This window comes from Solanum tuberosum, unplaced genomic scaffold (assembly GCF_000226075.1).
Source record: "Solanum tuberosum cultivar DM 1-3 516 R44 unplaced genomic scaffold, SolTub_3.0 scf00561, whole genome shotgun sequence".
Taxonomy (NCBI): domain Eukaryota; kingdom Viridiplantae; phylum Streptophyta; class Magnoliopsida; order Solanales; family Solanaceae; genus Solanum; species Solanum tuberosum.
This window is the reverse complement of record NW_006239552.1, coordinates 54,403-70,265: the sequence shown is the minus strand read 5'-3', so window position 1 is coordinate 70,265 and position 15,863 is coordinate 54,403. Positions and strand designations below refer to the sequence as shown.

General features: G+C 30.5%; 1 protein-coding gene across 1 annotated transcript; it reads left to right on the top strand.

Annotated features, from left to right (window-relative positions):
• The first annotated feature begins 2,183 nt into the window (after window positions 1-2,183).
• Window positions 2,184-5,554, top strand: LOC102580956 (transcription factor bHLH145-like). The gene is made up of 4 exons (XM_006366354.2): window positions 2,184-2,317; window positions 2,827-3,485; window positions 3,616-3,771; window positions 3,879-5,554. Exon 4 carries the CDS (start codon window positions 3,896-3,898, stop codon window positions 4,982-4,984), a length of 1,089 nt encoding a protein of 362 aa, XP_006366416.1. The 5' UTR covers window positions 2,184-2,317; window positions 2,827-3,485; window positions 3,616-3,771; window positions 3,879-3,895; the 3' UTR covers window positions 4,985-5,554.
• The last annotated feature ends 10,309 nt before the right edge of the window (window positions 5,555-15,863 follow it).

Genomic DNA, 15,863 nt, shown 5'->3' with positions numbered 1-15,863 from the left:
CCCCCCCCCTCATTTTTTTTAAAATCAATTATTGATATTCAAAATTTAGTAGATCGATTAATTTGAATTCGAGTTAAGCAAGTCTACTAAAAGGTGTAAAATTATTTTATTGAAAAGTTCCTCATTTACAGTAGTTTAGTTAATAACGTCTAATTAAGCGTGAAGGAATATTTCAAATTATATTTTCACCTAGTGATCGATATTCGCTTTGGAACAAGGACAGATGCAACTTTTATATAGCAAATTCATCTAAAATCCAATACTTTTTCATGTGAAATAATATTAATTTATGTATATAAATTCATTAAAATTGTAATAGATAGTATATACATAAATCCATAATTCTAAAAATATGAAAATTTCAATACTAAAGTTTCAAAGATTGGACACACAGAGCTAAAAATGTAAATCCATCTCCATTTTAAAGTTGATTAATTCAAAATAATGTTAGAAAGTCTCACTTTAAAAGATAAAACTCTCCTTATTAAATTAACTTCGTTCTTGAAATTCATACACTAAAATTTGAATAAAGAGATGCTTATCACCCTGCCCTAACTTTTGGTGGTTCATCACACCCTTGTTCATAGTTGAAGTTAAAGAGTATGTTAGTGGATTGAAATAATATTTGAATCTTGATAATCAAGTAGCCATAGCTAGTTAGAGGGGGCCTACATTGTGCTTTGTATCATTCATGGTTTGAATGGTCAAGTTTCAAATGATTGAGTGTTCTCTTCCCACATTGGATACTTTCCCCCTTTAGCATTGCTAATTCAATGGTAGAATTACCCCCAAAAAAGGGTTTATAAAAGAAAAGGAAAAAAAAAGGGGCATTAAATTCAATTTATAGAGGTGAAAAATTAGTAGTACTAAAATTTATAGATATATCGGTCATTAAAAGAAATAAAAGCATTATAACCAAAAAAGAAGAAGCTCTTTCAAAGCGATATTTGATGCTAAATCAAAATTGAGATTTCGAAAGGGATGTTTTTTTCGTTTTATTGTCTTGAAGAAACAAAATAAAAGCACTTATAGGAATGCCACTAATTTTTATGTTCTTTTTAGTCTTGTTTGGTTTCGAGAGCATGTAACAAAAAGAATTTGATGTACGTAGATTTTATCTCTATTTCGTAAACAAAAACATACAAAAAATTGAAGGATAGCAAGGTGAATATTTTTCAACAATAACCACAATATTAGTCTGATCTCATTAGGCGAGGCTTGGAAATAATATGATATACATAAATCTTATCTCTATTTCGTGAAGGTAGAGAGACTGTCTCTTAAAAATTCTGACACAAGTAACTCATACCAAACAATTTTAAAAACTACATACAAACGTATAGTAGACATAGCAACGAACTTCCCATACCGACCTCTATCCCTCATTCATCCCACCACTGACAACTTCCCACACCTCCTTATTAGGACTTCTACACATCTCCTCTTCATATGTATGAACCATCTCAATCTCACTTCCCCTAATCTTGTCCATCACGAAATCCACTCTAACCTTGTTCCGAATATTTTATTTCTAATATTGTCTTTCCTATTATGCCTACACATCCACCTCAACATTCTTATTTCCACAACTCTCATCTTTTAAATCTGAGAGTTCTTAATTGGCCTACACTTTGCTCCAATTAACTTGAAAAATCATCTTCCAAAATTTATAAATAAAACTAGTTCAATATATGACCAAATAATGTTTTAGATCTATTTTTTAGAGAAAGAAAAAACAAGTGGAATCCTTCTAGACCAAAAAATAAAAAACAAAAAATTAAAGGTGATATGATTGTACACAAATCCAAGCGTGCATTTCGCACGCATGAAAGCAATTAATTTCAGCAACCAAAGTTTAAAATGTTTTTTATTTTTTTAAAAATAGAATAACCCGCAACGACTACAATCTTTGTCACAACTTCTATCATTCGATTGAGCACTTTGGACATATTGGGTAAACTTTCACTTTATAATAGCCCGCAAACCACATAACACATATAAATCGTATCAGGCAAATTCTATGTAACAAACTTGACTTAGAAAACATTGAGGAGGAACCAGTAGTCTTGGTCATCCACACGGATAATCACCCTCCAAATCAACGGAGACAAAACAAGGACTTAAAATGTTTATTTTCTTTTTCTTTTTTTTCATCATTTTTGTAAGTCTATATTAGTCTCCACCCTTATCTTTGACTGTACTCTACTTCTCCTCTCTCTCTATAACTCACTCTGCTTTTAATCTCTTACCTTCAAAAATCTCTCTGGGTTTTTAATTATACTCAATTTGGGTGTTGTTTCTGCAATTGTCATTCACTGTAAGTTCCTAATTTCTGATTTTTCCCTTTTTCTTGATAATGTACTGTCGATTATTTTCTTTTAGTCTATTTGCTATGTATCAGTTTTTTATTACATGGGGTTTGTTTTTTGATTGTTGGGTTCTGAATTCTGAATTTTATGGATTTTTTCTTTCATTTTCTGCTGTATTTTTCACTAAGATCTATGTTAAATACTACAAATTGTGCTATAGATTTTGACAAAAATTAGAAAACTTATTCACACTGATGTTTCCAAGATCCAATTTTTACACTACTTTTGTACTGCCTTAATTTATGACTGGTAAATCTCTGAAACAAAGATTAAAGTAACCAAAAGCAAAAAAGTACAAATCTTTGTTCTAATTAGTAATAATTTACCCCACCCCCTCAATTATCCCACTAATCAGGCGTGCTATTACAAGATTCTTAACTTTTTTATTTTCAATAACATGCTTTCATATGATGTTCTTGACTTTGTAAACTGATGTTGTTTGTGGTACTGTTTACAGGAGCTTAAGAGTTGGTGGAAAGCACAGAAAAACAGTAGTCTTGAGGTTATTGTCTAAATTGAGGAACAGTATGCTGTGTTGCTGTCTATCTGTTGATGTATATCGGAAAGTCATCTCCTTGAACTTGTACTGTCATGTAATTCTGTAGAATTGAGAAAAAAAAAACAGTTTATTTGTGAAATCTTGATTAGTTTTTCAGTTTTTGAACCTCGAGAACTCGTATTCTTGTTAGTAATCTTCCATGGGATCCACACGTTTCATCGTTATACCGTGTTACGTTCTGAGGATTAGCTGAGAATCTATTCCTCTTCAGAACTTTGTTGTTGAATTGGGGATATTAGTGTTTGCTGTTGCAAGATAATTTCGGGTGTAGTTATCTTTGTCATTTCTTCTAGGAGATAGGTTGAGTTTATCAGAAAGATTCGTGCGAAGTAGTATTGTTTTCCAAGCATTTTCTGGTGGGAGTTGTTTGAAATCACTGGTCTTTTTGATTGTTCTGGTGGAAGATTGTGGTGGAAGGGTTGGAACAAGTAGTTATGGTGTGTCAAGCAGCTGGCCAGACAAGATTTCGGGCATTAAAACATGAAAATGGAATTGCGGGGTGTGCCACCATAATTGTTAGAGTTATAGCATGCTTTCAACCTCTTCAAGATTGCCAGGTTAGCGTTCGTCATGTTTCGTAATTTTGAATTAAGATTTCAACATTATTGTATTTGTTGTATCCTTGATCTTGCCCTTTTTTGTACTTTGTTGTGGAAGAAAGCTTATTTCTGTTCTTGTTTATTTCAGGCTGAATATTTCCGACAGTTGTTGAAACCTATCACGTAGTTTTCGTCTTTCTTGTTGCTGCATCTTAGTTAAGCTGGAATTTTTTGGATTTTCTGTTGTTTCTCAAGTGTACAAGGAATTATCTGCAATTTGTATTACCTGAGTTATTTAGAACTGGTAAGTTTTGCAATTTCGCTGTTCTTGGAAAATTGTATTGTTTTGAAGATTAAGTTTTTATATTTGGATCATCTGGTTTATTGGATGTTATTTGGTTTGATCATCAGGTGATTGTTGTGGTTGAATGGAAAGAGACTTTGTATCGTGGTTTCGTCGCCAGTATCCTGATCTGCAATCTGCCCATTCGAACTTATCTAGTCGTGGACTCAATATTGGGCAGCAGAATTCTGTTCCTATTTACATGCCTCCGTACGCGAACGAGGTTCCAGTAAAAGGGTATTCTCCCTTTTCGTTTTCCGGGCTGCTAGAATCGAAGGCAAGCCAACCAACTGAAGCTCACAATTGGTTATACTGTTTACCACAGTTGCATCAGGGTTTTGCTCCTGTTTTGAGCACTATATCAAAAGAGAAGTTTGCTCCTCAGTCAGTTGACAATTCCGGAGTAAATGAAGAAGCCAATGCTGGCCCCGGATCTGCGCAGAAAAGATTTCTTGTTTTTGATCAATCTGGTGATCAAACAACTTTACTTTACAGTTCTCCAAATGGTACTCCTGTGCAATGCCTCCCCTCTTGGCATCCAAAATCCCCTGCACCTTGTAATCTGATTAAGGAAGGCCAACAGATTTTAGGGAACGGAATTTATCCATCTGAAAAATACTCCGGTGGTGAATATTATGAAGAAAATCATAGAGATGATGTAGAAAGTGAATTGCACGAGGATACTGAAGAATTGAATGCGCTACTCTACTCGGATGACGATGATAGTTATTCGGAGGACGGTGATGAAGTGAGTACAGGGCACTCGCCTAGTACTATGACAGCTCATGATCTACCATCGTGGCATGACGAGATGGGTGAAGAAGTAAATAGTTCAGAATGGCCAAGCAAAAGACGTAAGCAGTTAGATGGTGGCTGCGATATACCATCACTCGTGGATACTGCAACGTCTGCAAAACCCTTTACTTGTTCCGACGTAGAAGATGATGCAGAATCCAGTTGTGGGAACAGTCACAATAATCAAGTTTCAGAATTGGTTTCTCTATCTGGGAAAAAGAGGCCAAGAAAAGATCAAATTCTCGAGACGATAAGCATATTGCAGAAAATAATCCCTGGAGGGAAAGGAAAAGACTCGATGGATGTCATTGATGAAGCAATCTGTTACTTGAGATCTTTGAAGGTGAAAGCCAAGTCTCTAGGACTTGATACTCTTTGAGCTTCTATGCTCCTGCTAATACTAGTCCGAGTACTAGTAGTATTGGCACTCGTGACATAATGTTCTGACTGAAGTTTTTGTGAATAAATAAGCTCAAGCGTCGTGTGGTAAAGAGCACTTCCCTGAATCTTGTAAGCTAGAAATGCAGATCGAAGCCCCTTATGGCTTCTTAATTCCATCATTCTATTGAAGCAGTAGCTGTGCTTTTGAAGTCTTTAGTCATGTCTCGTTCATATCTCCCAGTTAACGAGTTGATGACATATACCTCAGTTAGGATCCTCTGGAAGTTGTTGTGCTTGCTGCACTCTCTTGCTCTTTTCCGCGTAATCTTGTCAAGCTGCAACCATTTGCTGTTTTCCTTGTCTCATGGCAGCAATTGTAGCGGCGATGCTGTTTTTCTTTTAGCTGTTGCATTATGTATATGCTCTGCTATTGTTTCTTAACAAGTTAAAGAATTACTCCACCATGTGTTCATGGTTTGAAGTTTGTTGTCCAAAATGTTTCTAGTTTCATTCTATGTTCGTATCGTTTATTCGAAATGGCTAATGTGAACTGTATTTTGTGTGTTTTTACCTTGTTTTTTGATGCAACGTGAACACATTTTGTGTAATTGCTAGTGATAGTTATGTGATAAATTTAGTTTTGCTCATCCTTGCATTGTTCACTCAGGATGTGTGTTCGATACAGAGGAAAATATTTTCTTGTTTTTTTTGTGTTACAATATTTAGGAAAACGAGTATCTTGAAAATGATGAAATAACTTTCATAATGAAAGTAGGAAAACAAATGCTTGTCTCCTCTTCCACCTCTACAACCACCCACCCCAACTCATAATATTATCTGGTTGCATATCGAACACAAGAAAATAAGTGAACTTCGTACCGAAAACACAGTTAAAGTTGGCTATTCCATGGGCTCAATGGGTGTTTTAAGCAAAGGGCAAAAAAAAAAAAAACTAGAATAAGAGAACTTTTGAAAAATAATGACAAGAAGTTATGTAACATTTGATAAGGCATAGATAGCAACAGCCAACAGACATTGAACCACTGGTTATGATATTGAAATTTTGTGGACATGTCTCATTCATGTCTTAGCTGTGTATATGGCCAAGTGCATATTTGGTGAGTAATTTGGGTCCCAACTATCACTTTCTTGCTCCTTTTTGCTTGATCATGTCATGTTACTTACAAATCATGTGTTTTGTATCAGTCGGGTCTGAACAGGGTGATGTGTATGCGATCTCAGTTAATTTTATCTTGTGAAGATAGAAAGATTGTTATTAATATACATCGATCTTGACTCAAGTAAAACATATCATACGTTAAGTATGTACGTAAAGTAAAGTAATAACAACAATAAATAATACGATTACTGAAGTGAAAAATAAAACAACAAAAGAGCAATTATTATGAAACTGAAAACTTTGGTATATAAACCAATTATGTTAAAAAGCTGGAGAATCTCATGTGTAACTAGTTAATGATTTCATCTAGCTTGTAATCATGGTGATTTTTGGCATGTAAAGCATTATTAGTTGCACCTAACGGAAGGCACGATCAATGAAGCAGGTGAAAATCATCCTTAGAGAAAGAAAAAAAAATAAGTGATTTTTTAAAAATTTGTTTAGGCCTTCGTGAGCAAATTTACTCGGTATTTGTGTTCAAAGATGAAATTAAGATTTTGAGTTTGAGTCCTTGATTCTAGAAAACCCAACTTACTAGATTTTATAAGTTATTTATACATATTAAGTTAATTTTAAAGTAAAAATATAGAATGTGAGTCAAAATTACTGAATTATGAAGAATCCATAGCCAAAACTGTAAATTTGACCCTAATTATGTCGGTGGAAGGTAACATGAATTTAGTGAAACACTCGGTGTTATTTTTGGTTTTTGATGAATGGTGGTTGGTATCTGTATTGGGCAATAGTTATTTCGGATTCATGATGCATACGACCCATTAAAAGAGAAGAAAAAAAACATTACTAGTTTTATTTCATGTTATGTTGTTTCTTTGTTTTGTGTTTGGTGTTGGTTGTTGTCTTTATCTTTGTGTATATACGTAGCATGCGTGATTTCTAGCTAAGTCTAAAGATAGTGATGTGTTTTTATTGATTTATTTATTTGTTAATAATACTTTACTAAAAGGGGACCGCATTTTATGTTTTTATTTTAATATAATGTTTTTAATGCATTTTTTGGGTGATGAAATTTAGCATTTTCAACTGAAAACGATGGACACCAAAATTCGATAAATTCCTGAAATATTCATAAAGAGATCAAGACATCAAATATTGTCTTTTGTTGCCCGACATTCTACTGATCAAATACATTTGTAAGGAGGTCCAAATCGTAAGGTATAAAGAAGCTACTAATTTGAGTCACAAACAAAATTCTGAATAAAAAATCAACGAACAAACATAATTGTACTCACAAATATTCATCAATAATTTTTTTTTCTTCATATTTTATAAATAGTTGTAGTTTGAGCTTGAAATTTATCGTAAACAACGAGAAAAGCTAGAAAGTTTATAGAGTTGTATGATTTATGGACAAATTTGTTTTGAATCTCCTAATCCTGATTAGGTGTAAAATTTAATTTTCCTGTAATCCTGATTAGGTGTAAAATTTATTATTCTTTTCTTTTAAATTAAAACACGATGCTCGTGGTTTGGTAATTAATAGTCCTGGTCAATTATAAACTATAATAAATCACAAAATATGCTCAAAAAACTATATATTTAATGTGCAAATGTCAAACTAGAAAAGAAAAATTGGAAATATAGTTGGGCCTCTAACTACTTCCTCTCATTTTTCTTGTTTTTTTTTTTAAAAAAATTTCCAAAGATAATTTTTATGTCAATATCAATTCATGATACATTGATTGATAAACATATAATTAAGAGTGTCACACAACTTGCAATTTTTTTTGGAGATGGGTTGGTTTATTTTGCGTTTATTATGCATTCAATTAAGAGTGTGCTCGTTAAGAAGGAATGTATTTTTCATTAAAAATATTTTTCTCCGTATCAACCACACCCTAAGATGTGGGACTATTCTTGAACTTAATTCAACGGACCATTGTTGCAATTCATGACTATTTGGCGGAGATTATTGTGATGCAATTATATTTGTGAGTTATGATTTAATTCAGTTTCAAAATTACAATTCAAGGTGCAGAATAAGTAAAAAAAAAATAGTAGAAATTTTGACATGTGATTTTATCTCGTGATTCTAAGATTATGAGATAAAATTAGCATTTGAACATGTGTTTTTTTTTATTTAGAAAAAATAACATGATTACATAACTTAAGATATCATAATCTCTAAAATTTCTTACAATTTTAAAAAATTACAAAAATCACCTCTCGAATACATCCATATTCCCTCTTGGATACATACATCCCCCTCTTGGATATATCCCTATCCCCTCTCGAATATATCCCTATCATTAAGTAATGCATCATTTGTTGTATCATACAACCAAGGAATATATCTGAGAGCAATGAAAAATTAGGAATTTTTTGTAATTGGGAAAACTTCTGGAATAAGATGTAATTAGTTTTATGAGATTTATGTAGTTTTTCCTTTTATTTAAGGTATATATATAAGTGTTAAGTGTAACTATCAAATCCTTAATTCCAAGTTTGGGCTAGATATAAATCACTTTCTGAATAAATTTGGGTAAAACCACATTAATCCATTTCAATGGTTGGTTCAATTTGGGCTTACATAGATAAGCCCAATTAACCTATCAGAAACTGTCAAACAATTGGTTAGTTGGTCTGGTTTATGTTGATCCACTTTTTCTCAACTCCAAGTTAGGAGCAATTGACATATTAAGAGGAGAAAATTTTAGAAATAACAAAGATAATATATATTATAATAAGGCTCTATAGCTATAGTTTTTAGTTTCATTTGCCATGGAGGCTGCAGTTTGTATATTTCGTTTGCAAATATACAAACAAGGTAAGTATATAAAAATGGAGGCTGCGGTTTGTGTGTTTCGCTTGCCCGTTTGTATATTTGACTTGTGAATATACAAACAATGTAAGTATATACAAATTTTGTATTTATACATGTAAGACTTTTTCAGAACTTTGTTTGTATATTTCACTTGCCAATATACAAACATGGTAATTTATTATGAATTTTTTTTATAAATCATATACAAATAGCTAGGGTAAGCATATACTAATTTTGAATTTATATAATCAGGAACCGAATTATACAAATTCTGAATTTATTCAATTTGTATAATAGAAAACTGATAGGGTAAAGTGATTATCATTGATTTTTTTTATAAAAAAAATAGAAAACTGATTATGTCCTCGGTTTTTTCGAGCAAAAATACAAATAAATTTTAAATATTATTTAAAGAAAACCATTGCAGTCCCTCGTTTTTTACTAGTTATCTTACAAAATTCTATGGATATCCCGATATGGTCAATTTTTGAAATGCAAAATTGTAGTTGAAGAATATAAATTAAAACGATAAAAGTATTTTATCAAAGAGCATGTGTGATCAAGTGGTAAAATTGTTCAAAGTCATAAAAATTACTTGAGTTCAATTTCAAGTAACTATATTATTTTAACCTTTTGTATGTATTTAGTATGATTGCATGTATCTGGGATGCCAGATACAGGTGAGAGTGAGGAGCGAAATGGAAGGAAGGCGAATAACTTAATTTTTAATTGAATGGAGGATTGCGCCACTTAATGGTGTAAATTATTTTTTTTAAAAATAATATAGAACAATATAATAAAGTTTCATAACAAACAACTATTAGAGAACAACCTAGAAAAATCGTTTGTGTTCTTTTTATAATTTATACTAATTTTTTTGGTTAATACTAACTTAGTGCGGATAACTATTTTAAAAGATATTCTATAGGAAGTTGAAGAAACAGTAATTATTCTATTCTATGAGATCATGATGCTAATAAATAGTACTCCCTTCGTCCCATTTTATGTGAGGTAGTTTGACTCGGCACGGAGTTTAAGAAAGAAAAGAAAACTTTTAAAATTTGTGATCCAAAATGAATGATACAAATTTGTGTGGCTGTAAATCATTTCATTAAGAGTAAAATAGACATTTTATAGTTAAATTGTTACTTAATATAGAAATATGTCATTCATTTTGGGACTGACCAATAAGTAAAGTAAGTCACATAAATTGAGACTGAGGAAGTATGATTTTTTTTTTCCAAGTGCTGGTAATTGTCCAAGAAATAGAAAGATTGTAGTGTCCACTACTTAACTAAATGTTGTAGAGGAAAAGGAAAAACAAAATCTTGTGGAGGACAAGAAAGATATAGCTAAGAATAGTAATTAGTGGATTCATGGAATGTTGACATGTAATAATTAGGGGTCAATGGGATGGTTCAGTTGATTATTTTAAAAAAATTATATCATCTTAATTTTTTGGGTATGTTATAATGTATAACTAAAAATAGATTTCACAAAACCATTCCAATAGTATAGGTTTCTCTTTATCTGTACGGTTCGGTTGATTTTTGATTCTTTTTTTTTTACTTTTAAAATATCACCTCAAAATATATTATTATTAAAATATTTCTTTCGCAAATGTGTTCTTGAAGATGCACTTCAATTCTTCACCAATAAGTAAAAAATGTAAAACTTTGTTGCTATATTGTATGATCTTAAACATTTAATATGAGTGCTTGCATAGGTTTTGCCGTATTGTTTAATATAGTATTTATTATAGAAACTTTTAATTTATTAAAGGCTAATTAAAGAGCAAAGACCCAAAGACCCAAAATTGTCCAGTCATCAGAGGCCTAGGACCTAGGTATTATTTATATTTTGAGAAATATTATATATTTATATATAAAAGTTAACATATTGTTAATATATAAAAATATATTTACATACACGTAATGTTATTCGGTTCGGTTAGGAATTTTTTTGGGTTTTTTCATAAATGAAAAAGATCATCCCAATCGTTCGGGACAGTTATACACTTGAATAAAAGTCTACGATTTATTTTTAAAAAATTGCATAAAGCGATTCGATTTGATTAGGTCGATCGGTTAAATCAATTCTTCATATTCTTTTAACACGCCTAGTAATAATAAGCATCATACTAGCTAATTGGGGTAAATAAGTAGAGAATTATACTTGCATAAATGCACAAATTGACTTAAGCGGATTCATGATTTTTGGAGCTGAAACTATCTAATTACACAAACATTTCTCCCATATTTATTAATTTTTTCTATATTTTGAAATAATTATATTTTATCTTACTAATTAATAATTTCACATGCACCAGATTTCAAGTCAGATACACCTAGATATTTTTTCTATCAGATACACTGAAATAGGAAGAATGATGAGCGAGAACAAGTAGGGGAACAAAATTTGTCTATGTATCACAAATACATGTGAATCACACTACATGTATTTGATGTGATTCGCATGTATCTGTGATACCAGAAACACGAGCGAGATAGAAAGGAGGCGAGCGAAATTTGTCTATGTATTTCAGATATATGTGAATCCATTTGGATATAATATAATTAAAATAAATTACACCTAAGTTTGATTTATCACGAGATATATATCTGAACATATTTGAACATATCAAAATCTAATAAGATTCATAATATTACAAGCTAGCATATAATTAATCCTTTTTGGAATGTTGGCATGATTTGACCTAAAGAACACAAGAAGTTGAGTTAGTTCCCACCTCCCAGCACGTAAAGTCATTTCATTTTCTTCCTCTTGATTATAATGTAAAAAAATAAATCATGAATTTAACTCAACCACAAAAAGTTAGTTTACGTGGAAATAGCTGTTTAAGTCATATTAAGAAAATCATCCATTCGTTTTACATCCATGTGAGATTCTTCAATACCATAATCTCACACCCAAGGTAAACACATCTAGTGCATGACAATTTAATCTAAAGCCATATATCATCGGCTAATAACAATTATGATATGTCACGTTTTAATACCATATAGAAAACAATGAACCTTGATATAACTAAACTCTAAAAACGCGCTCATAAAATGGATTATATTACATATGCCATATTAAAGAAATCACTCACTTTTTTTCATTCGATACGAGACTCTTCAACCTCTGCACATTTATATGTATTGCAGTTACCGTAAAAGGTTAGGTATGGTGCAGAATTTCGTTTTTTGTCTAATTGTTTTTGACTTTGTGTAGAAGATCCAACAACTTTCTTTTTTTAATGAATCTACCGCGGTCTTACAATTTATATGATGATATTCAACTTAACACAAATTTTATAAAGAAAAAGAGAAACTTAAATTTTGTAATCTAAAAAAAATTCTAAACATTAATATAGTTATAAATTAATTTATTTTTTGAAAATTAAATAAATATCATTATATAAATTGGCGGAAAAATATTAAATTTATGATATCGTATCCAACCTCTCAAATATAAATATAGGTTGTGACCTTACGTAAAGTGGGGTAACTAATTATTGAGATAAGAAGTAATTATGACATTATAATAATTCAAAAATATAAGTGGATTACATTAAATGTCATCTTTTAATTGATCGGATCACCGTGACAGGTTGAGCCAATGAAATATCTCTTCGTTTATTTGATTATTTTGAACTTGACACGCTAAAATTATAATGTTTACAAATTAGCTACACGTTAAATATATTCTTAAAAAATAAATATATATTAAAGAATTAAAGTGTCCATATAAGGTATGCATGAAATTTACTATTTTTAAAATGAAGAAAAAAGTCCATTCTAGCTAGACAGACATTTAATTTTCTAACTTATCAACTATTACGTCTCCATTATAATAAAAGGTGATTGGGACTACAAAAATTCAGTTCACGTTACATACAAGAAAATAGATAATTAATTTGGGTCAGATATTTCAGTCAGTCTTCTGAATTATAAAATGAATTTTATGAGCTGGTTTGTCTGTGAAAAAAAAAATAGAATATGAAATTCGAGTAATATCTCAAAATAAATATACAATTACATAATATTAAAAATTAGATGTCATATGCGAGTTATTAAATATTATTATAAATATTATTTTAATTTATTTGAAATTTTTGAAAATGAAATGGTGTTTGGTCATAATTTATGCAAACAATATTTGGTAGTTTGAATGTACCTTGCTAAACCACCTTAAATGTCAGTATAATTTAAGTGGAGTTACTTTTTTTTTAAAATCTAGTGAAAGTGAAAACAAGATTTGTTTCTCTTTTTCCTTCCATATGATTATATATCAACCATTTATCATCCATCTTTCAGTGTTGACCTTTCTCATCCGTTGCTCCATTAATGTGCTATTTTACTTTGTATCCCAACTTCAATGATACTCACAACAACTACTGTTTTTTTTTTCTGGCTCGGTGTTCGTAGTCTACATTGGAGCTCTGATTTAATCTAGATCACGCAATGTAGAACTCATTTAAGAATGGTGCTCTCAAGAGTATTTTCTCCATACCCAAAATTTGAATCTGAGACCTCAGATTAAGGGTGAAACAATAACTGCTTTGAACATTTCAAAATGAGTGCTTTGTATCCCAACTTCAATGATATTCGTAACAACTATTTTTTTTCTCACTCGGTGTTTGTAGTCTACATTAGAGCTCTGATTAAATCTGGATCACGCACTGCAGAATCCATTCAAGGATGATGCTCTCAAGAGAATTTTCTCCATATCCAAAATTTGAATCTGAGACCTCTGATTAAGGACGAAGCAGCTACTGCTTTGAACATTTCAAAATAAGTGTCTTTTATTATATATATTTTTCACATTCATTAAGAATGATAATAATTATTACAAATATTGTTCACTATAAAAAAAAAAGCAATCACGTTCTAATTAGCTATCTCTAGACTCTACTTATTAGATGGCTTTTTTTAAAAAATAAAAAATATTGAGCTATATTATAAATAAATAGTTTTTTTGTTTATTTTTATTTGTTCATATTTGACTTGACACGTTCCTTAAGAAGTAAAAAATAAAAAGATAATTTTGTTAAACCACCTCTATTAATTATAAGTCATCTAAATATTAAGAAATAAATATTATTTAATAATAAGAGTATAATAAGTTACAGAATAATAAATTATCTCTTAATTTTTCAGAATGGACAATTAAAAATGGACATAGAGAGTATATAAAAATAGAATTGGAAATAGTTACTATACTAATTATTGTCTTAAATTTTGAAAGTGATAATTATTTTGGTATAACTATTATTTTACTCCAATAACACTTATTTTTGAGATGAAAAAAATGTGTAATCAAAGTTATAGAGGGTTTACGACAACTGCCTATTGGGTTAGGGGGTATCAACTATTAAGTGATTGATGTGGATTTAATTTGAACGAGTCAAAATAGATAAGTTATAACGAGTTTAAAAATACTTGTGCTTCACTAATCCTCCCCTTAATGAAAGACTCTAACCCGTTAAAATAATCTTATTATTTGTGGATGCTACTAAATTAGAAGTAGCGTGACTCAATTTTATAGAAGTCCAAAATCATTTACTCGAAGAAAAACATCGGTCAAATCGAAAGATTTATTTATACTTTATTTTAGTAAAAATTGAAATTAGAAGTAGCCGCAGTATCTTTGAAAAATCTTTTGATAAGAGATACGTATATGTGTCCATTAAAGTCTTTCTCTAAATTATATTATTCAATTATGGTGTCATGAATAGTAAACGTTGAATTAAGTACATTATTGCAAATTTTCAACAATTTAGTCATATAAAACAAGCATTTGCTGGAATATGCAAATCTTTCAATCATATTATTGTATTAGTTTATGACTTAATCAAGAGGTTTCATGTTTGAGTTTTTAGGGAACACTTTATCCCAATGTGAGATTTTTAAGCGCGAATTTGAATTTACTCGTACTCTAATGTGGGATACCAAACACCGAGTGGGAAATAAAAAAATAAAAAATAAAAAGGGAAACGATGTACGTACATGATTTTCGTTTGAATATTCGTTGTTACATATCCTTTCATATTGATAGTACTATACTATTTTTTTTTATTTGTTTTTATGAATGCAATGTTTGAATAGATTATATGGTCATTCGTTATTTTATAATGTTGTAATTCAGCAATCTGAAAAATAAACTTATAATATTAAATAAATATGTTCTTTAACTTGGTTCATCTGATATCTATGTTCTCCAATTTTGGGTGTGCATAAGTATAGACATTTAAACTTGTATAAAGTTGAACAAGTAAACACGCTCGTCCTATTAATAATGTAAAGCGCCACATAGAATGTTGCTTAGGACGCATATTTCCATGTAGGACATCAAATAAGACGCACATGTATATTTGTTCAACTCTATACTACTTTAAATGTCTACTTATGCACTTAAAATTGAAAGACATACATGTTAGATGAAATCAAATAAAAAACACATTAATGTATTATATATGCCAAATATAACTTATAATTAAATACTACCAAGTAATCAGAAAACAAGGTAGCATCACGACAACATTAAGCTAGTCATTACATAAAATGACACTTTTCATCATTATATAACGACGAATTTAACTATACGATACAATAGGATAGGTAACAACCATAAATAGTAAGTCAAACATGTTCTATTTGTGTTGTTGTTGTCATCTCATTTTCTTGAATTTTCTTTTTCTCAACTTTCTTTGCTTGTTTGAACTCTCCATAAAAATAAGAAACAAAACCCCAAAGAGAAAGAAAAAGTGAAAGTCCCTTTTCAGCCGAGAATTTTTCATCAACGAAAATTACTCCTAATACTTCAGTAATTGGCAGTAAAACTGACAATCATAACTCCAGACATTAAAGAAGAGAGAGGTAATAACTCCAACAGCACCAACAAAGAAAC

Excerpts from the sequence above, each read along its gene's own strand:
- LOC102580956 (XM_006366354.2), top strand. The coding sequence starts at position 3,896 with ATGGAAAGAGACTTTGTATCGTGGTTTCGTCGCCAGTATCCTGATCTG.